The sequence below is a fragment of the Vicugna pacos genome, chromosome 7 (assembly GCF_048564905.1).
Source record: "Vicugna pacos chromosome 7, VicPac4, whole genome shotgun sequence".
Classification (NCBI taxonomy): domain Eukaryota; kingdom Metazoa; phylum Chordata; class Mammalia; order Artiodactyla; family Camelidae; genus Vicugna; species Vicugna pacos.
Genome location: NC_132993.1, coordinates 5,136,479 through 5,158,309, shown reverse-complemented (window position 1 = coordinate 5,158,309; position 21,831 = coordinate 5,136,479). Strand labels below are relative to the sequence as shown.

At 53.5% G+C, this 21,831-nt stretch overlaps 1 protein-coding gene across 11 annotated transcripts in view; it reads left to right on the top strand.

Annotated features, from left to right (window-relative positions):
- Positions 1-21,831, top strand: part of AGAP3 (ArfGAP with GTPase domain, ankyrin repeat and PH domain 3) — a 54,133-nt gene that overhangs the window by 4,977 nt on the left and 27,325 nt on the right. For 6 of the 11 annotated variants that reach the window (XM_072964165.1, XM_072964163.1, XM_072964164.1 and 3 more), the window contains exon 1: positions 19,752-20,809. The exons of 4 other annotated variants lie outside the window; for them this stretch is intronic. In XM_072964165.1, coding sequence (XP_072820266.1) covers positions 19,885-20,809 — 925 coding nt within the window. In that variant the 5' untranslated portion in view covers positions 19,752-19,884. Of the gene's footprint in view, positions 1-19,751; positions 20,810-21,712; positions 21,765-21,831 lie in introns of those variants that run through there. One more of the 11 variants, XM_072964169.1, reaches the window with a different exon arrangement.

The following is a 21,831-nucleotide window of genomic DNA, read 5'->3' as shown; positions in this document are numbered from 1 at the left end:
GTTCACTGCACTCCAGCTGTCTGCCGGGTGGAAGACACCGTATACATAAGACAATTCTTGCTCCTGAGTCCCCTGTGGCTGACACATACTATAACTTTCCTCTACCATTTATTTCTTTAATTGAATGTGTGTGCCAGTTGTGGGGTGTGGGAGGCATTCCATGCAGATGGAACAGGTTTGCAAAGGCAGCAAGGGCCAGTGAAAGTGTAGCACGGGGTTCAAGCAGGCTGGTCTGTGTGGCTAGAGCGTTGAGTCCCTGGGGGACAGACAGGAGGACCCTGGGTTGGGAGCCTGTAATGCTTTATCCTGTATGAATTTATTTGCCCCTCTCCATGTTCCAGGAGACCGTTGGAGATGGCACTTAACCCTGCAGGAGATGGGCTGTCTTGGGAGGGTCAAAGCAGGAGGCAAACCGCGGGTTGCATTTGAGAACGCTTTCAGCTGGATCAGAGGGAGCAGGGCTACAGGGAGGCCAGGCGGGAGGAGAAGTGGATTAGTGAGCTCTTAGTGTGCACAGTGTGCATTTGACTGTGAGCCCCTCCTAGCAGCTGTCAGCGAGTCTCTTTTCTCAGAACCTCAGGAGCGGAGGATGGAAAGAGGCCCTAGCTTGGGGAGCTGAAGCTAGGGAAGCAGACCATTCAGCATCAGCCAAACACAGGACCCTTTGGCTTGCCCCCATTCTCTTCTTAACATGCAGGTAACTTGAAATTAGTTGAACAAGATTGTGTTCCTCCTGATGCCTAGTCCACGTCCACCACGCAGGCCAAGGGTAAGGGGCAGCTAATTTTGGAGGTTGAAGCTGAAGCACTAGGGTTCTGGAAGCGGGAAGGGGAGGTGACCTGGAACACCTGCTCTGAGGACGCAGATGCTGGGCTGCACAGTGTTCCACCTGTTAACATTCTCCGCCTGCTTGCTGGAGGCTGTCAGCCTCTGCAGTCCTTTGCAGTCTTCTCGTCTACACAAGTTATCATCTCCATTTTGCAAGTTAGATAGCCCAGGATTTCGATGGAGGCAATTCCCAAGGCCCCACAAGGAGCAGCAAAGCCAGGGACTCCGCCTGGTTTTCCAGCTCCAGGTCTGGTACGCTTCCCCTCGCACGGATGGACTGACTGAGCTTTGCTGTGCCAGGCTGGACACCCATCAGCCCTTCTGAGATGCCTCTTAAGGAAAACTTTGACCTAGAGTTTAACTTTTGGAAGCTTTTAGGAAGTAACTTAAGGATGATTCAGAGCTCTTCTTTCCTGCCGTGGTTTTCTTCTGGATGTCTTGACTCCCCAGCTGGATAGTGGCTCTTGGAGGGGTCTCTCCCTTCTGTGAACAGCAGGGATATTGTGTGTAGTAGAAAGATGCTTGATCAAGAAACACTCCAAAATATTTAAACATTTAAAAAATGTAAATGTATATTTAAATGACAAAAATAATGCGTGTCTATTATAACACACTCAGATGTGGAAGGAAGTGGAAGAAACATGTGGTACCCCCACCAGGTACCTGTTCTTGGCTGATGTGCACCCTTCTGGTCTGCCTTGTATCCTGCAGTATCTACTGTCTACTACTCCATGATTAATGATATTATTGGTGTTTCACAGCAAAAATGGGCATTTCATGGAAAATCCTCCACTGGGAGAAGGGGAACCAGAGACTCACAGATTCACGAAAGGCCCCTGTGTTCACCCCCCTGCTGGGGAATCAGAATACCTGGGTTCTTCTTCCTGTTCTGCTGCCGACTGGCTTTGAGAACTTTGAGAACTTGGCCGAGTCACAAAGGCACACCTTCCTGTCCCCCAGCCCCTTCCCCCGCACTGGCCTGTCTTCCTAGAGCCCAGTTCTGGCTGCATCTGCACAGCTCGCTGTGACTTCACAGGCGAGTGTTTGGACCACCTCGGTCTTGGGTCTCTGGTCCAGGGAGGGCAGGTTCTGCTCTGTATGAGGTTCTGAGCCTGACTTGTGTGCAGCATGTGACATGCTCTGCCCGGGAGTCCTCAAGGAGCTGGTCATTGAAGAGGTCCTGTGCCTCAGTTCCCGCAGGCAAGATGGAGGGGTCATGCCAGCGCGATGGGGTTGGGCGAGGCAGGTGCTGACAGCGGTGCCTGGCCCAGAGCGATCACCCAGTGTATGCTTTCGTGATCTGAAAAGGCTGCCTAGTGCCCTGGGCAGGGCTGTGAAGTTGATCCAAGGTCCCTGGTACATAGATCTTCACACACTTGGTCTGATTATTTTCTTTGGACACATTCCCCAAAAGAAGAAAACAGTGGGGCCATTGGGCAGGTGACCTTTTGGGGACGTTAGCTACACACACCACACTGCCCTGCAGGAAGGGCTTTCCAGTTTCCTGGGGCAGTGATGGCTTATTGCCTGCCCCTACCCTGTCCACTTGACAGGTGAAGAGAAGTGATGAAATGATTTTCGTTGTTTTATTTTGTGTGTATTTGATTACTGATGAGGGTCAACATTAGACAAAAATTTTTTGGTCATGTGTATTTTGTTTAATTCTGTTCACATTGTTTATTCTTTTTCCACTTGATTTGTTACTCTTTTTCTTATTATGTGTAAGACAGTTTTAATCTCCAGTAGAGACTGGGTGTATGTACAATGCTGTTTGCGGAGGGGCATCACCATCTTAGTCCCCCAGGTGGCACTCTGGCCCTCCTGGGCCCTGAGCCGAACTGTCCTCTGGGCACTGAGGAGGGAGCCCACACCGCGTGGTCCCAAAGGGATGTGCCTTTGCTGTTTTTTTGCCTGTTTATAGTGTGGGATTTCTTTCCACCTTACCTATCAGCACCCCCCTTGCCACTGTTGGTGCTCCCACTACAGCAGTTTCTCTTTTGCCTTTTTTTTTTTTTTGAGTAAAGGCAGATTTATTTAGAGAGGTACATACTGCATTGAGTGTAGGCTGTTTCAAAGGGTAAGAGAGGCCACGAGGTGTGGGGGTTGGGTGCTCAGATTAGTGTAGAAGTAGGTACACACTCCGTAGACAGAGTGTGGGCCATCTCCAAAGAGGAGGGAGAGAGAGGAGGCCCTCTTTTTGCCTTTTAATTTGATGTTTTGACGGCTTGCAGACTTGGGGCCCAAGCTCCTAGAGTGGGATTCAAGCCACCACTGCCTCTTCATGTGTGTCTGTGTCTCTGTGTGTGGCGGGGCAGGGAGGCCGGAGGTCTGGACCCCACTCGGGGCTCCTACTCTGCTCCTGGTGGGCACTCCCCGCTCCTCTGCCTGGTTTCTTTCAGGGAGGGGCTGATGCACTTCCCTGCCCAGAGGACTTTTTTGTTAAATAAGCCTCAAATGAAGGCCCTCTGATGAGAAGAGCTGTGAAGATTTGGCACCTTTCAGTCCCTCTGAAGCTCCCCCTTGTCTTGTCTATTGCTTCTGGATGCTTCTAGACTGTTGGATGACATGGTAAAATGAAGCCTGGGCGTCCTCCCTTCTCTGTCACAGTCTGTATGGGGTAATGGGTACAATTCGGCTCTGGAGCCAGGCTATCTAGATTTAAATTCCTAACATTCAGTACCTGTGTGACCTTGGGTATGTTCCATAACCTTCCTCTGTCTTGGATTTTGTGTTGCTAAAATGAGGTTAACAAGCATCCATCTTACTGAGTAGGTTTGAGAATGAAGTGTGTTCACACGGGCAAAGCCTTTAGACCAGCCCCAGCCCCAGCCCCTCGGAAGTGTTCCCATGGAGCTCCGGCACCATTCCTAAACTAGGTGCTAGTTGCTGCCTTGGCAGGGCTGTGGTGAGGACCAGGTGAGGACATGGGAGTGGGTGTCCCACCTGCTACCTGCGGCGGTGGCTTCTCCAGCGGTGTTCCCTGAAGCCCTGCGGGAGAGCCCTGGGGGCAGAGTTTGGGGTTAGTGGGTCTAGCCTGGCAGAGCCTGGGCAGGGGTGCCAGGTTGTGATTCGTCTGAGGTTCCAGCTGAGCGCCTGGGCCATGGCTCGTCACAAGGAGTGTGTCACACAGGCACCAGCATTGTCTTCATTTGACTGTTTGCCTGTTGACTAAAGCATTTACTCTAATTCAGCACCAATTACATATGTGGCTCACGTGTAAATTTAAATTTTTTAGTATCCATGTTAAGAAAATAAAAAAGTGAAATTTTAATAATATATTTTATTCAGCCCAATATGTCTGAAATGTTATCTTTTATAATTTTTTTAACGGAGGTTCCGGGAATTGAACCCAAGACCTTGTGCATGTTAAGCACGTGCTCTACCACTGAGCTATACCCACCCTTGAAACGTTATTTTGACATATAATAAAGATTAAATAATTTTAATGAGAGATCTTACATTCTTTTTTCATACTCAGTCTTCAGACTCTGTTTCACACCCTCAGCACCTCTCCGTTTGGACTGGCCACATTCCAATTGCTCAGTGACCACACGTGGCCAGTGGCTATGGTATTGGAAGAAGAGCTCTAATTTTAGCCTGTAAGATAATGAAAGAATACCTGTTTGTTAGAAAAATTGAATGGAGAAGTATATCCTTTTGGATTCACCTTTCTAAAGTATCGCATTAAAAATTTTTACTGTACTTTCATATATGTCCTGCCACTTCCATTCAGCCATTCAGATTCTTCTTTGTCGAGTACCTGCTCGGGCCGTGGTCATGGATAGCAGATAAATCCATTTAGAAGTGTTACTGAATTCACAGTAGCTGTTTGTCACCAAGTATTTTCCTAAAACCTGGAAGTACCATCAAGCGGGCTGGGGCACAATGCATGTTCATGTTGAGGGAATCTCCACGCCTGGTTACCACGATTCACACAATTTGGCTCAAGGAGGGCATGTGGGAAGTGAGCCCACGCCGTGCTCTTTGAGGCGAAGATGGAGGCAAGTGCGCATGTCTGGAGGACCACGTCTGGGCCCCTCTTAGTCAGCGTCTTGGTTGCAGCGTGTTGGCCACAGGCCCCAGCATGGTTCACATCCTTTGAGTTTGGCGGTTTCATCCCACGTGGCTGCTGCTCTGCCCTGCTTACAGTCCTGCCTGCCCCCTCCGCATCACAGCCTGTGGGATAATCGTGAACTAGGGTGAGGGGAAGGGAGGTGGCAGGGAAAGGCTCTTCCATCTGCCACAGATCAAGTGCTGGTGGGCCTGACCGGAAGTGGACGTGCGGGCCTGTGGGCCTGTTGGTGGGCAGGGCTCGTGTGAACAGTACAGCCAGCAGACTAGCTGGCCCCTGCATATCCGCCTCACACTTGATTGAATAAAATTCTTGATTGTGAGGTACAAACCGCTAAGGAATTGAGTGCCGATTATGCAATGCAGACCTCGAGCCCAGCCCTCCTTCTGTGGCCCGAGGGTGGAATCGACCCAGGATTCAAGGTCACTGTTCAGCAGCAGGGCCTGCCTGGCCCCCAGGCCTTTTTGCATCACAGTGGCCTCCTTCCAGCTCATGGAGGAGGGGCGGGCTGGGTGATCCTGTTAGCTGTGTCCCCTTCAGCCATGACCCACAGACGTGGTGCCAGGATGTGTCACCAGCAAACGTCACAATATTCTCTCACCCCATCCTGGCGTTCTAAGCAGGAGCTGTTTTTGTGAGGTTTTTTTTTTTTTTTTGGCTTGTGTTTTGTCTATGCTGAGTAACATGTGTATGTAACAGCGGCAAGTTCATAAACATACACGTACTCTTGGAAAACATGTGGCACGGAATAAGGCCCCTCCCGGCCAGTAGCCCTGGCTTGGCTTCCTCGCTCTCTCAGCCCACTTCCCGGCCCTGAAATAGGGAGCTCTCCCCCGACTCCTCTTCCCACCCAGAGATAAGGTGCTTGTGGTGCTGCCCAGGAAGGAGCATCCTGCTGCAGCAATAAACGCTAGATCCTTTCACCAGCCCCTCTTGTTAACCTTTGTCCAGGGAGCCAGCAGAGAATCTGCAGATAGACTGGCCTGGGCAGCCCTCTGCCTTTAGCAGGTCCCTGGTGACATCTTGGATGGGATGCCCTGAGGCCTCTCCAGCCAACCTAGAGAAGACAGAGGCTGTCACCCTGCAGAGCTCTCATTCTCCCCCAGCCTGTTGCTCTCTGGCAGGGACACGCCATCCTGAGCCTGGGTTAACAGCCTCTTGCGCCCCTTCCTGGGCCCCGTCCCCCGCTGGCTGTGGCCCTGGGGCCTCACCTCTCTCAGGGGTACCTGAGCCGCACCACAGCCCCTCCAGGGGCCGTTACTGCCCTTTACCTGTGAGAAGAGCTGGGATCTAAACCTGCTGTCCAGCCCCATCACCCACCTTTCCAGTTCAAGGCCCTGGTCTGTTGGGTGTCCCCCCGCCCCAAACTAGCCTCCCCTGGCCTGGTCCCTTGTGGGGCTGGGAGCAGTGTGTGCACTTCCCCTGGCTGGCGTTTGTCCTGAGCTGGTGTCTGCCTCGCTGTCTGCTACTTCACCTCTGGACACTGAGGCCTGAGCCAGTGGTGGGTGGGCCTCAGGCTCCCAGCCTGGTACTGTCCTGGCAAATATTGCTTGACCAGCAACCAGGAGGCCTCCCTGCTCTGTACCCTGTCCAGGAGCCCTGTTGGGCCCCAGAGGTTGCTCAGCGAGTCCCCACCCATATCACGCTGCTCTGTCCCCTCCAGGGCCATGGTGCTGCCCGTGGGGACCCGTTCCAGCCTGCTGGCCCCAAGGAGCAGAAGATGGAGAGGGGAGAGCTGTGGGCTGTCAGGTCCCCGAGGTGGAGCTTTGCAGCCCCTGGAACAGGGCCTGGAGGGGGTGCCGTTTGTGGAGGGCTGAGCTTCTCTCTCTCAGAGGCCTGAGCCCTCCCTCCACCTCTCCATCTGGCTCGTCTGGCATGGACCCAGCCTGTGCCAGAGCTAGGGTGACCTGGGGGAGGGTGGCAGTGCGTTGAGTTCTCTGTCCTCCTTCCTCCTCGAGGGGTCACAGCTGGGTCAGGGCTGAGGGGTCAGAAGCACAGTGTCCTGCTTTTGGGCACCGGCTTCTGACCGGTCAGCCTACCTTGCTACCGGCCCAGTGAGAAACTGCCCTGGGACCATTGGGAGTGGCCTTCCCTCCACCTGGCCCCGGGGAGGTGGGGACAGGTAGGCAGCCAGGTACCGGCCCAACTGCTTGACCCTCTCCTGGCATTGTGGATGTGGCCGAGAGAAGGCAAATTTTGCTTGACCAGCAACCAGGAGGCCTCTGGCAGAGGGCCTCACCGTCTCTGTGGGTGCAGGCAGGAGAGGGTGGACGAGCCCCATGTGGATTGAGGGTGATCAGTTGAGCCCAGGTTGTGGGTGCTAACAGCATAGTTACAGAGACTCTGTCCTAAGTTCAAAAAGCTTAATACAGACCCACCAAGGGAGCAGGGTCTCTAGGAGGCCCCAGAGAGCATCATTCCCCTGGGTCTGCAAGAGAAAGCAGCCTGGAGGGCGCGGGTCCTCTTGTCTGGAAAGCGAGTGTAAGCTGGGCCGGGTGGTCCTGATGGAGGGAGCTGTGGGCCAGCGGTGGGGTGGGGGGAGGGGAAGGAGGGGGAGGCCCTTCTGAATTCTGAGCAGGGGTCTTGATGGGCTTGCCTCAGCATTGCCACAGCCTTTCCTTCTCAAGGCGCCCCCTAAACTTGATCGAGGGTCAGACTGGCTTATGTGGCAAGTCGGGGTACAGGTCCCAGCACTGCCCCGGGTAGCCCAGCTGGGAGTGGACCGTGTGTGGGGCCCCTCTGCTCTGAGCAGGAGAGGAAGGGCTGGGTGACGCTGAGTTGGTATCAAAGAAAAATTGTGTTTCTGAAAGAGTGCACCACGTACGAGGGCCTCAGTGGGGTTTCTGCCTGGAGACCCAGCGTGGAGGGATGGCGGGGAGGAACACTGTGGCGGGCCTGGCTGCTTTGATAGGCACTGCGAGACAGTGTTTTACTGGAGTAGTGATTTTATTATGAAAATTGCTGGCGTAGTGTGTTTTTAAACTATTCAAACGTGCCACCCCACACTCCAGCACTTTGTGCTGTAAATGTTACAAGATTGACAGCTCTGGCTGCGGGTGCCGGGGAGCTGCCGGGTTCTGAACTCAGGGTGGCAGGATCAGATCTGGTGTCTCAGAAAGCACAGAACTAGAGAGGATAGCTTTTTGTTTGTGCTTCTCGTGTGCCAGGCTCTGCCCTCCGTGCTTGCTCGTAATTCTTGGGGTGGTGTCATACCCATCTTGATGATAAGGAAACTGAGATATGGAGATGTAAAGGGATCTGCCCACAGTGGCACGCCTCCTAAGGACAGAGGCAGGACTTGAACCCAGGAAGTCTGGTCTCAGCCTGTGTTCTGGGCTGGCATGTGCTGCTTCACCATGAAAAAGACAAGACTTTTAAAAATACAGGAGAAAACTAAAAGAATATTGTCTAATAAACTACAAGGTCAGACTATATAGTACAGGGAACAATATTCAATGCCTTATAATAACTTATATTGAAAAAGAATATGAAAAGGAATATATATATACATATATAGGTGAATCACTATGCTGCACACCAGAAACTAACACAAGATTGTAAATCGACTATACTTCTATCACAGGGAGGAGTTCTCCGTCAGCTAAAAAAAAATGAATTTTTAGTGAGAGACAGAAAGCGTGATATAAACAGATTTTATTAGTAAAGTAAAAAGGTAGTGAAATGTAATACACCCCCGAGAACTGGGGCCCCGCCAACCCAAGAGAGGAAAGATGGCACCGCGCCTTTGTTTTTCCTGTTCTTATAGCCTGGCTTAGGGGGCGTCTTCATGATTGATTGATTGAATGATTGACAGCTTACGTTCCTTGAGTGCTCAGGCTGACTGACAGCTCTAGTTCCTTGTGCTCTGGCCCGCCCACCCCTTTTGTGCCTGTTTTTACCCATGAGGCACACAGAGAAACCTACAGGAGGGGGCTCAAACTGCAATGTTAATTACATTATAATGAGCATTGGGTCAAGTGAAGCCAGGTCCTTCTGCCTACTGCACAGCCACAGCATTTGATTCTAGCCAGCTTCTTTGCTGCCCTTTATTTAGACAAAGTAAAAAAAATTTGAAGCCCCTTATCCTGAGCACAGGCATACTGTTATTTTCTGGGTTGTTCCCTCCCCCTTCCTCTCCCCTTGCCCGGTGCTCATTTCTAACTGCCTAACGCTTCAATTAAATTTTTTTTTAAAAAGAAGAACATTGTCTGATCTTGGGATAAGAGGGATCCTTTTAAGCCAGACAGGAAACCCAGAATTTATAGAAAGACTGATAGATTTTTTTCCCCTGAGTCTTTTATTTTGAATAATGACCACCTTGAAAGATTCCGAGTTAACATTTACCCCATTTACTTTCCCTCTGTCTCTCACACACACACCTTTTTTTTTGGTAGCGATGATGGTCAGTAGTTGTAGATATGATGGCTCCCTCCCCCATCCCTGCACCAGGCATTTCACAGGCATTTCGTATGAACAGGCATGTTCCTGCTATGTAACGTAATACCAGTGTCACACCTGAGAAAATGCGCGAGAATTCTCAAACATTATTGAATAGTTAGTCTATAACAAAGTTTCCTCAGTTCCCCCCACCCCTGTGTCTTATATAACCTTTTTGTTTTTTCTAAATCAGCATGGGATCAGGATGCACAGGATCCATCGCGATGAGGATCCATTGCGATGCTTTTCCCCGTCACACAGACTCTTGCAGAGTCTGGGAGAAATTTCTTGTAGAAGGTCATGCTCTGATTCGGTGCTGCGGCTGCTTGGCATTATTTAACTTGTTCCTCTATCCCCCTGACTGCCCGTGACCTGAAGTGAAGTCCAAGGGCTTGATGAGACCCAAGTTAAACCCTTTTGACAGGAATACCTCCTACTGTGTTGCATCAGGCCCTGCTGTTAGTGGTGTTAAGGAGATCACGATCATCTCCTAAATCCTGAAGGTCCATTTCCTCCATCTTTGTGATTCATAAGTAATCTTTGGGGTGAGACTTCCACACCTTGGAAATAAACTGCTCCTAGCAACTTTCGCTCAGTGGTTTTCAGTACATCAGTGATCTTGCCTGAATCTCTTCTGTTGGGGTTGCCAGGTGATGATTTTGTCATCAGGACATCCCTTCTGCAAGTCTCAGCTGGTATTCTGTCAAGAAGAGCCCCCTCACTCTTTTTTTAGTGTCACTCTTAGCTCACGGATTTTTGTTGTTATTATTGTTCAGATGTTACAATCAATTACAAAATTAACAGATTTAATTACATTTTTGGAGAATAGAGTTGGAGAATTTGCTTGCCATGTACATATGCCAGATAAATGGTTAAGAAGCCTGTTATCCAAAGAGTTCCTCTAAATTGTTAAGAAAAACTTTTTAAAACCGCAAAGACACTGTATAGCACAGGGAAGTATACACAAAATGTTATGATAACTCACAGAGAAAAAAATTTGACAATGAGTGTGTATATGTCCATGAATGACTGAAAAATTGTGCTGAACACTGGAATTTGACACATTGTAAAATGATTATAAATCAATAAAAAATGTTAAAAAAAACCCCAAAGACAGGTGGGCAAAGGATAGGACCAGACAGACATTCAGAGAAGAGGAAATGCAACTTGTCGATGACCGTGAAAAGATGCTTCTCCTCCCAAGTAATCAGGGAAATGCGAGAAGAGCAAGGTACTGGGTTCCCTCCATTCTGTAGCAGGAAGTGAAATGATAACAGTGTGTGATGCTGGTGAGTGGCGGCATGGGCGTTCTCATACATTGCTGGTGAGGGGATGGAGGGAAGAACTGCCGCCTCCTATTTGGAAAAGTAGTCAGGCATTATCCATAGACATTTTTCTTTGAACTCAGCTGCCCTACTTTGGGGCATATATCCTATGGAGAGAAAACACATAGGTACACAGGTGTTGATTACAGCTTTGATGGTAGAGGTTTAAAAAAAAAAGGCAACCCGAGTGCCCCTCTGTAGGGGAATGGCTGGGTGATGGATGGAACATATGTCTGCGAAATACTGTGAAGCTGTAAGCGTAAGCAAGGCCTGGACCCTGGACCGGGGATGGCTGCCAGGGAATTCCACAAGCAGCTGTTCTTGCTGCCCAGGCTGGGTGCTGCGGTGAAATGTTAGAGGCTGAGTCCTCTTGAGGTGGTGGGGGGAGTGGACACTCATTCTGGAAGCTTCCACGTGAAGGAGGAACAGAAGACCAAGAGCAGCCTCCTGAGCGTGTTGTAAATGTGCATTTATTTATTTATATTATTAAAAAAATTTTTTTATTAAGGTATAGTCAGTTTAATGTTGTGTCAATTTCTGGTGTACAGCACAATTCTTTCAGTCATACATGAATATAATATATTTTCATATTTTCACAAGCTACTACAAGATATTGAATATATTTCCCTGTGCTATACAGTATAAACTTGTTTATTTATTTTATATATACCAGTCAGTACCTGTAAATCTCAAACTCCGCGTTTATCCCTTCCCACCCCGCTCCCCCCGGCAACCACAAGTCTATATTCTATGTCTGTGAGTCTGTTTCTGTTTTACATACAAGTTCATTTGTTAAATGTGCTTTTATGCCCCAAAATAAAAGTATACAAAGACGGGCAAAGGGTGCATTTATCATACTAGTCACAGCTCACTTTCTTCTTTTGTGTCCCACCCAGAGCTGGAGTGAAAAAGCTGTCGTGAGCCCCCGTCAGGCTGTGTGGTGACCCAGAGAGGCTGCAGGTGTTCAGTCTTGAGTGGGGGGTGCCTTTAGGGGGCAAGGGTTTAGCCAGGAGGGCACAAAGCCACCCGTTTTTCTGGCAATCCAATTCTTTCCTCACTCAGCCCTCATCCCCAGGTAGAACATCTTCTGTTTCTTCTGTTTCAGTTTCTGTTTACAAAACTAGTGTACCCTCTACAAACATTATAGGAAACAGGGTGAACTATGCATTTTGCAGAAAAATAGAAAGAGGCAGAAAAAAAATCACCGAGAGTCCTAACCATCTCAGCCACTGTCCTCATTTTGATACGTTCCCTTTTCCCTGCATTTTTACTTAGGTCCATGTTATGTACAATTTTGTGTCTTTTGAAAAAAAAAGAGATCATTAAATGTTGCTGCCATGCTAAGTAAACAAGTCTCTGCAGATGTTATTTTAAATGGCTGCGTGATGTCCCGCCATCTGGAGACACACCCGGTCACTTACTCCCTTGTTTCTGTGTTCGTGGACACTCTGGTTGCTTTCAGTTTTGGGGAAGTGCTGGACTTCCTTGGGCGTAAATCTTTGTGTCCACATCAGATGGTCTCTGTAGGAGTGCCTGTGGCTTTAGTACAAAGAAAGGGCTCTCTCCCCCGTGGCGCACATGGCTGAGCTGCTTGGGGCGGGGGTGGCACACACATCCTTGCTAGCACGGGTCATCATGGACACAGAAGTCACGTTAGGGCTCTGGTAGGTGAGAAGTGGAACTTCATTTTTAATTTCTATTTCTTTGTGTCCCAAATGAGAGTGATTTCTGAGTGAACTGGCCATTTGTACTTTCTTTACTTGTATTAATATTTTATTTTTTTAAGTGACGTCTGTGTGCTTTGTATGTATTAGGGATATTAACCCATTAGCATGGCCAGATTTTTTTCCAGGTGTTGATTTAACTTTAGTTGTATTTCTCTTAGGCTTTTTATATTTTTTTTAATCGTTCAGAACTTTATTTTTATGTAGTGAATCTATTGATCTCTCTCAGTCCTTTAAATCCAAGGAGACTTGTTGAAAATTATGTCCTGCCTCCTCCTTTCCCATAGCCCAGCACAGCTCCACACAGACTCCGTGGCTGGTGGGTGCCCCTGGCTGCCCTGGCCCCGAGCCCCTCTGTGTGGTTGGGGCAGGGGCTGGTGCCTGAGGTCCCAGGCCTTAGGGAGGAGATGTATGGAGTGAGGCAGGTGCTCAGAGGAGCACAGGTAAAGTGCTGGGAGGGGAAGGTGAGGAGACCTGCCCGTGTGGGGTCTCCCAGCGTGGATGGGCGTGGATGGGCATTTGCAAAGATGGTTTGTAGGGACCCCCTCTGCCTCTGCCCTGTGTGTTGTCCCAGCTGCATATTTGCTGCTGACAGACCAGGGACCTTTGCTGTCTGGGGAGGGTCCTGCCAGGGGCCTCTGGTAGTCCTGCAGCTCTGCACCTAGCTTTGAGCTCCACACTCTTCTCTTCTTGCTGCCCTGTGGGGAGGCCACGGTTCACCTGGCCCAGCAGCCTCTAGAGCTCCCTCTGAGGTGTCTTACCATGGGTCCCCACGCAATCACCAGGGTTCCCTGATGTGATGATGTGGCTCTGGGGCCCAAGCCTGGGTGCTGACGAGCTGGTGGGGCAGTGAGTCATCAGGCTGAAAATTGATGCGAGTAAAATTAAGAGGAAAGCCTGTAACCCAACTGCCAGACACTCTGAGGCTCTAATTGTCACTCCCAGTTACTCTGTGATGCTGGAAGACTGATGGGACTGAGAACGCTTGGTTGGTGTTTAACAGAAAACCATGAACCTGCTGTCTAGTTGGGGGAGGGTAGCCCTATGCCCCAGGGAGCTCAGCTGGCTGTCCCTGCCCCAGGACCTGCGTGTGGCCCGGGCAGCGCTTGGGCACTTACCCCCGGGGCGTGGGCAGAGGCTGGCCGTGGAGTCCCTGCAGGGCAGGTGGGGAGGGCATGTCTTGCAGTAGGAAATTTGTCATGTGTTGTGGGCAATCTGAAGGGCCCGGGAAGATGGTGTTCACCCAGGGGAGGGAAGGGCCTTCACTTCAGGAGGGTGGTCTGACCTGCAGGCTTGGCCCCTCTCTGCTCTGTCCACAGGATGTGAATGGGAGGTGTGCCCAGGGCCTGCCAGCTCTTGAGAGCTCCACTTTTGCCTGTGGAGGTTGCTTCTCCTTTCTAAATACCATCTGTGCTGGGAAGGGTAGTTCTTGAACCTGTACCAGCCCCTCACACTGATCTAGGGCTGGGAGAGTGGGAGTCGGGGTCAGGACTTTGGAAGATGGGTGAGGAGGAGCCTTGTGGGTCTTTTGGAAAGGAAGTTCCTCTGCTGGGTGGGGGGCAAGACTGGGCCACCCTGCTGTGGGCACCAGGGCAGGAGGAAAGGAAGATAGAGGTGGGGGCTGCCTGCAAGATGAACTCCTGTGTCAGCAGGAATCTCACCAGGTTGGGGGGCCCCAGGGCTGGGGGCCAGACAGATGGCCTGGGTTTAGTGCCAGCTGCAGCCACCTGCCAGCTGTGACCTTGGGCAAGTTACTTGGCCCTGCACCTCAGATTCCTCATCTGTAAAATGGGGAGATTGACAGTACCTTTCTCAGAGGGGTGTTGAGGGTTAAATGGGTCAGTATGTGTGAGGTGCTCAGTGGAGCCCATCATTTTCAATATGTGGTCGTTATTGGGTGACCAGTGGCGTTCCCTGTGGCCCGTCTTGGGTGTTCAGGGCACCAAAGTGGCTCTGTTGTTCAAGGGGCTGGCCGGAGGCTGTCTCTGAGCTGTAGGGGCAGGTGTCCGTGTCCTTCATGTGCCTGGTTAGATATTAGCATCTATAGCAGACACAAGATGAGCTGGGGATGATGAGAGGAAGCCAGAAGGTCCGGGAGGGCTTGGGGTGGCAGCCAGCATGAGCTGCGTGTTGACTGATGACTCCTGCTGGGCTGGGCTGGTGGAGGCAGGTGGCTTCCACATCCAGGCCGTACTGGTGTCAACCTGGGCCTGGCCCAATGGGAGGCCTATGGCTTCCTTTGATGGGGAGCCTATCTTGAGGCCTCCTGAGGTCTGGGCATGTGTGTTGGATGCTGGGGGCAACGGACAGCTTTGGCCTTGGCTGGGGGTGGGGGGCAGAGCCCTGTCTCAGCATAGACCCCAGTCCCTGGCGGCTCCCGCCATGCTTTCAGTATCTGTAATGGCAATTCAGATGCTTTTAAATTTTTATCCATTAGAGTTTCAAACTACCTGAGTCACTTTTTGAATAGTGTTCATTGACCCTCAGTGGCCCTTTCCTCGAGGTCCTGAACTTACTGTACTGGAGTCCCGCGTGGGGCGCCGCTGGCAGCAGCCGCTTGGTGTCTGTAGCTCCTCCACCTTGGAGCAAACATGGTGCAGTTATTTGAATACTGTGTTGCATCTTCCCTTTATTAAGATAGTTCACATTTGTGAAAATAAGATGAAAGCAAACCCTCATTAGAGTGTTGATACTGCTGATAAGGAAAGAAGAGCCACCAGCTGAATGCATTTTAGGAGCCCATGGGATTGGAGGAAGCGGATTTTTAGCTCATGGAACTTTAGAGTTTGTGGACAGGAAGAAAAGCGAGGAAACTACTACCGAGTAGCTAGTTTGGTGCTAAAAGGGCCATTTCCAGGCTGGGATGACTCTGAGCCCCACAGAGGGTGGTCTTTGATCCTCTCAGTTTTTCCATGGAGGGGGGGGGAACGCAGCCACGGTGGGAAGCATCTGTCACCTGAACTTGGGAGGTGGGAGCAGAATTCCCAGCTCTTCTGAGCAGCCCTGGGAGGGTCCTGGAGGGGGCGGCGCACTTCTGTGTGGTCACCCCGCTGGGCCCCAGAAGCCCACCCCATGAGTCTGTAGCTTTCGTATGTTTTCAGGTCCCTCTGAAGGCGCTGGGGAGGATCTGTTCTCAGTGTCTCTCCTCAGTTTGTAGATGGCCGTCCTTTCCGTGTGTCTCCCTCTGTGCGTGGCTGTCTCTGTCCAAACTTCCCTCTTTTATAAGGACAGCAGTCATATGGGAATGGGGGCCCACCCTATCCAGGGTGACTTCATCTTAGCTAATTACATTTGCAACCACTCCATTTCCAAATAAGGTCACATTCGAAGGTACTGGGGGTTAGGACTTCAAAATAGGAATCTGGGGGAACCCAGTTTAGCCCATAACAGCTTTCATCAGATTTTCAGAGAAAGGTGTGATCCAAAAGGGCCTCCGGGATCTCTGACGGCTGCCGCTTCGGCCTCTTGGAGAAGAGATGGAGGACTGTAATCCACAGGGCTGAGCTGACTTGGAACCACCGAGGTGTCCAGCTAGACTTCCGATTTGAAGAAAACTGGTGCTGGGCTAAGTCATCCCTGTGTCCAGTGTGGCTCTCTCCTGCCCTGTAGTAACGGCTCCTTTTATTAATCACCTGCTGTGTACCAGGCACCATGTTAGACCCTCCACAATCACATCTCTGGTCTTCATAGCAACCAACAGAAAAGGTGGGATTATCCCTAGTTCAGACTAAAACCTGAGACCCGGTGAGGTTAAGGCAACTTGACTGGCACACAGATGCCAGAGGCTGAATTTGAACCCAGTTCTCCAGAGCATGTGTCTTGGCAGTGCACAACACCCCCCCCCATGCCTCTTGACTGGGGGTCTGATTTTGGCTGTGATTTATCTTGACAGACTGTCCCAGCCGGGGACTATCTCTCATAAGCCTGCCTCCCTCCCCACAAGGGGAGCAAAAGCTGGAGCGTGCAGCTCATGCTCAGCAAAGATGTTCATTCATTCACAGAATTATCACACACCTCCTGGGTGCCTGGCTGAGTTCTAGCAGGGGAGCATTAAACATACCAGGAGAATATTCGAGAGGGATGCGTGTTAGATGAATATTGTGACAGCTGTGCCTAGAGTGGTCTGGGTTGATGACTCTGGAAACCCATAAAGAGGCCTGTCCCAGCGTATCGGTGTGAGCGGTGGGTTGCTGGGGAGGCAGCCCGGTGTCTCCATGGACTCCCTGATCCCCAACCTGGAGGGCTCTGCAGAGAGGACCGAGCTTGCTAGAGACCAGCTGGCCTTGGGCACCTCGGGGTGTGGCACTCACCACCTCCCTCCACGCACTGGTCGAGGGCCTTGGCTAACCCACGTGGCCACCTGCCTTGGGCCACTGCTGAGGTCCCCACTGCCTTCCTCGCCAAACAGCTGGCGGCCCCTTGGCTGCATGAAGATGTTTTGCTGCCACCTTGTGGGCAAGAAGATCCCGACCAGTGTGGGAGGGCCATGTGGCTCTGGGACCACTCCAGCCACTGGAAGAAGCTGCAAACTCTGACTTTGAGCAGAAAGCTAGCCCTTCCTGGTCTCTGAGAAGGACATCCACAGGCTCTCTGTGGCTGCGTGGCCTCAGCTGGGCACGCCTCCACACTTATCAGTGGGCCACCCAGCAAATATTTGAGCAGAGACTAGGTACGAGGTTCTGTGGGATTCCTGGGACGGAGGCCGCCCTTCCACTTCTTCCCACCAGTGCGCTATTTCTGTGCAGCGCCTCACAGGTCACCCCCTCACAGGGGTCTTTCTCTTTTTCTCCAGCCACACCGAGTCTAGCACTGCATCCCCGCCACCCCTTGGCCACGGTTGCACACACAGGGCCTTCTTCTCTCAGGTCTGAGTAGCTGGTCCAGCTCACCTGGCTGTGGGTCCGTCTAAAGTCGGCTCTTCTGATCTGCCCGCGCTCAGAGCAGAAGGGGCTGCTCAGTACTCAGCCCCTGTGCACCCAGCCTCGAGGAAAGCGTGAACACCCTCACCCAGAATGCACACTGGGCATCCTGAGAGGTTGCAACTTTAATTCCTCTAGGAACTTCCATGGAGTCTCAGCCCTGCACAACTGATTCAGCCTGCTGTTTCTGATGACATTAAGAAACAGAGAACTGACACAAGGGCTAGTTTTATGGAATTTCTGTACAGTTTATGTGATCCCAGCCTGAAGCTTTGAAGGACTGTCTTCATTTCCTTTGGGCTGTGAGGAGTGAGCTGTTTGCCACATCTCTGTGGGGTAAATCTTGTCAGACAGAACACAGAGACCTTGTCCCTGACCGGGGGCTGATGCCAACAAGGAAGAGTGGTTTCTGCCTGCACTGATCTCCTCTCTGGGGTCTTTGACTGGCTTGATGTCCTGGGACATCCATGTGTAGGCAGATGCCCTTTTGTGTCTCATTTCCGCAAGTCAGGAAAGGCTTCCAAGAAGAAGGAGGCGGTCAGATGAGGAGGAGGAAGCCATTCCAGGTTTGGGGATTGACCTGGGCTGAGCATTTTGCCTGGACTGATTCTGCAGGTGCAGTGGGAGCCAGGAGCTGGTGTGTCCTCTGAGAATGAAGGTGTTCTTTCACCTCCTGCACTAGGCACTGCTGCCTGCCTTCCTGGAGCGCGCGCGCGCGTGTGTGTGTGTGTGTGTGTGTAAGTGGGGACCTTTTCCTCTCCTGTCCCATCCTGTTCCTCTCCCCCTGAGGTAGCCAGTTGGGTTCTAAAGCAGCCCATTCTCTGTTGGGCACCTTGTCCCTTGTCCCTCCTCTGTCCCCACACATCTCTGATAGCTGCTGTCCTGTGGTTGCATTTTCATTAGCTGGGAGGGAAGGTTTGGAATGAGCAGCTTGACTCTTCAGGGGAGGGGGTGTGAGGGAGGGCAGACATACAGATATGAAGATAGGGAAGTTGAGTGTGGGAGACTTAAACTTGAGAATGTGAGTCAGGAGTCCTGGGTTGCATTCTTGTCTCCACGCCTGAAGGACCCTGGGAAAGGCTTTTCTGCAGAACCATCTATTATATGGGAAATACACATCCCGGAGAGGAGGAAGCCATCCTCATCACTGTTAATAACTAGTCCCAAGAAAATTCAAAGTCACCCCCGGGGCCTCTCCGGGCCCAGGAGATCCAGCCCGGGACTTGGGAGTTTCCAGCCCTGCGTTCCGTGGGAACACCTAGGATGGAGAGGCCCTGCCTTCCTCAGGCATTCCCCCACCCCAGTCCCCTCAGGAATGTGCCGCTTTTATCTTGTACTTTGCTTCTGACCAGGACCGTGGAATTCTACAGCTGAGAGGGACAGGGACACTGGAGTTGGGTTGGACTGCGGGTGGAAACCTGGGAGTGTTAGTCTTTAGAGGAAATGCAAGCCCCCTCTTCCTCACCACTACCTAAACTGGTTTCTCCTGATCTGCGTGTAGTCCTTGTGGATTATGGTAAATTGGCTGGGCTCCAGGGCCTCGGGAGAGGACTGATGTTTAAAATGCAGTGGAGAGCACAGCACAGCAAACACCCACCCCCCTGTCCCCGTCCTGGGGTGAGCCCTGCAGCCCACACTCGTGAAATTCAAAGGCCTTGGAATGATCATCAGGCCAACCAATACAGCAGTCTGAAGCTTCACCTCTGTTTGGCCAGCCGACCTCTGGACGCCTCTGGACAGGAGGTGAGAACCAGTGTGCTGGAGGAGACTGGAGACTTCAGGGACTCAGAAGTGAGTCACTCGACCAGAACTGTACGGTTCAGGTCCAGAAGCTATCTTTTGATTTTCTGCTGCCCTGGGGCAGGACAACACTTAACCTAGTCCGGATGATTTTATAATCTCCAGAGAAGAAGACAGCCTTGGTCATTAACAGAAGAGCTGAGTGAAACATCCAGCGCTTCGGATTTGCAAGTTTATCGACCCCAGAATGTCTGAGCCAAAAGCTAAGACAGGATCGCCTCATTCAGGCTTCCTGTTTTACAGATAAGGAGACTGAGGCCCAGAATCAGCACATGACTTGCCTCCTGACTCATGGTTTAGGCTTTTTTTTTTTCCCACTGATTTCGACCCTGGTGGATCCCCTTCTGGTTCTTCCCTGGAGAAAGAGCTATGGCCCGCTTCTCCAAATGGAGCCCAGTGTGTGGTGTGTTGAGAACTGTTATTTATTTCGCCTGCTCTTAATGACAGCTCTTCACCTACCTGCCCCAACCGAGGAGGAGCCCTGGGCTGGAATTTCCTGTTTTCTGAGGGCTCGGGGGCTGCCCCAGCAGGCTGGCTCCCCTGCCGCCGCCGTTCCTGGGTGTTCCAGGCCAGGCTTGCCGCCTCTCTCGGTGCTGGGCTGGCTCCCGGCCTCTCCAGGTCTGGGCTTGCCGGCTGCGAGGTGGAGGCGTTGAGGGACTCGGTTGGCCGACACCAGGTGCCCAGAGGCCGGAGGTCCGTGCGCTCCGGCCGCGGCCCGGGCCCGGGCCCAGCCCCGCACCCCTCGCCATGGGCCTGGCCCTCGCCCGCGGGCCCTGAGCATGGAGCGGGGCTGGCCGCCGGGGGACAGCTGCAGCCGGGAGCGGCCCGCCGCCTGCCGCCGCGCCCTCAGCGTCTGCGACTCGCTGGACCTGCACGGCGCCCCGGCCGGCCGCGCCGCCTCCGCCCTGCAGGCCGCCCTGTGCGCCGCGCGGGAGCAGCCGGTGCGGCCGCGGAGCGTGTGCTCGGGCGGCCCGGGGCCGCCGCCCGCCAGCGCCCGCAGCCTGCTGCTTGGCCTCCTGCGCCCGCGCCTCGGCCGCCGCGGCGCCAGCGACGGCCGCCCGCCGGCTCCCGGGCCCGCGCCCTCGGGGCGCCCTGGCTCGGCCGCGCCCAGCCCGGCGCCCAGTCCCGCGGCCAGCCCCGCGCCGGCCCGGCGCAGCCGCCTCCGAGGGAGCCAGGCGCCGCGGCCCACCAGCATGACGTTTTTGGAAGTGAACCGCCTGGAACTGGCGGCCGAGGCCGAGGGCGCGGGCGCGGGGCTGGGCCGTGCGGGCAGCGCGGGCTTCCTGCGGGGCGCCTCGCTGTGGAGCAGCCAGCGCTGGCAGGTGCTGCGTGGCGGCGGCGGCGGCGGCGGACGCGGGGCCCCGAGCCCCCGGCGCGGCCTGTCGGCGCTGAGGAAGAGCTTCAGCTTCCGCCTGCGCCGCGGCCAGGAGATCCGGCGCGCCGAGTCGGGGCTGCTGCCCCGGGCGCGCACCCGCAGCGACGGCGACGCCAGCTCCCTGGGCGCCTTCCCCAGCCGCCGCGACCTGCTTTTGGGCGCCGAGACCCCGCGCACCGGGCCCGAGCCCGGCCGCCCCCGCACCGCCGCCAGCCTCTGGAGGCTGCTCACCAGCCGCTTCCGCCGGAGGGAGCCTGCGCCCGCGCCCGCCGAGCCGCTGTGGAGCCGCCGGGCAGCGGCGGCCCCCGGGCTCCTGGGCGCGCCGAGCGGTAAGAGGGAGAGGCCGGCCTGTGTCCTCTCTGGTTGCAGTCCCGGGTTGAGAGCGGGTGGGGAACAAACCGGGAACCTACCTGCGAGAGGTGGGCGTGCCGTGCGGGCCAGGGGCTAGCCGGGGCTGGCCAAGTGAGATCAGCGCGGGCATCTCTTGGGTCGCTGGGGAGTCTGGAGAACTTGGCCGTGGCAGAGGACTTCCAAGTGTGTCCAGGCAGGGCAGCCCGCTGCTCGGTGCTCTCTCGCACTGGCCCTAACATGGTGGAATAAGGCCAGGTTGCAGGGGCCCCTTTCTCACTTCTGGCACAGGAGGAATTGGGGCTGGGGAAGGATGGAGACTCACTCTGAACCAGGTGGCTCTAGGTGGGACTAGAACCCAGCATTTCTAGCTCACAGATGGGGCTTAAGCCCTCACGTCTAACTGCCTTTGCAGATGAGTTTCGGGATTGCTTGTGGACCCGACCGACCGTCGTAACTACTCTTTGAGATAGCCTGAGGAGGGGGAGCAAGCCCAGCCACCCGGAGCTGGCTGGAGGATGTCCATTACAACCTAGGGGATAACAAAGAGCGGGGCGGCCGCCCAGGGCCCTGGGTAGCTCGAGTCAGGCAGGAGCTGAGGATGGATTGGAAGGGAGGCGCCCCGGAGGCGGGTCTATGGGAAAGAAAGGGTGGTGGCCTCCTGCCAAGAGGAGCCTGGGGAGAAGGGCCAGTCGGGGCGGGGCGGGGCGGGCAGGGTACGTAGCTCCCTGTTGGACCTGCCTCTCACAGAACAGGGCCAGGTAAGGGCTCCTCCCTCTTCACCCGGCCAGGAATGTGGTGGGTGGCCCAGCCCTGCGAGAGTGAGCTGTTCCTACTCGCTGCAGAGGCTGCCCCTCAGCCCAGCTTGGGTCTGGCTGAGACCTACTGGAGCGGCCTCTCACCAGGCTGGGGGCACCAGGCTGGGTGTGGCTCAAGGTGGGAACTGCTCACCTTGCTGGAGCAGTAAGAGGAGGGACCCAGGTCCAGGCCAAGGGGACTGAGA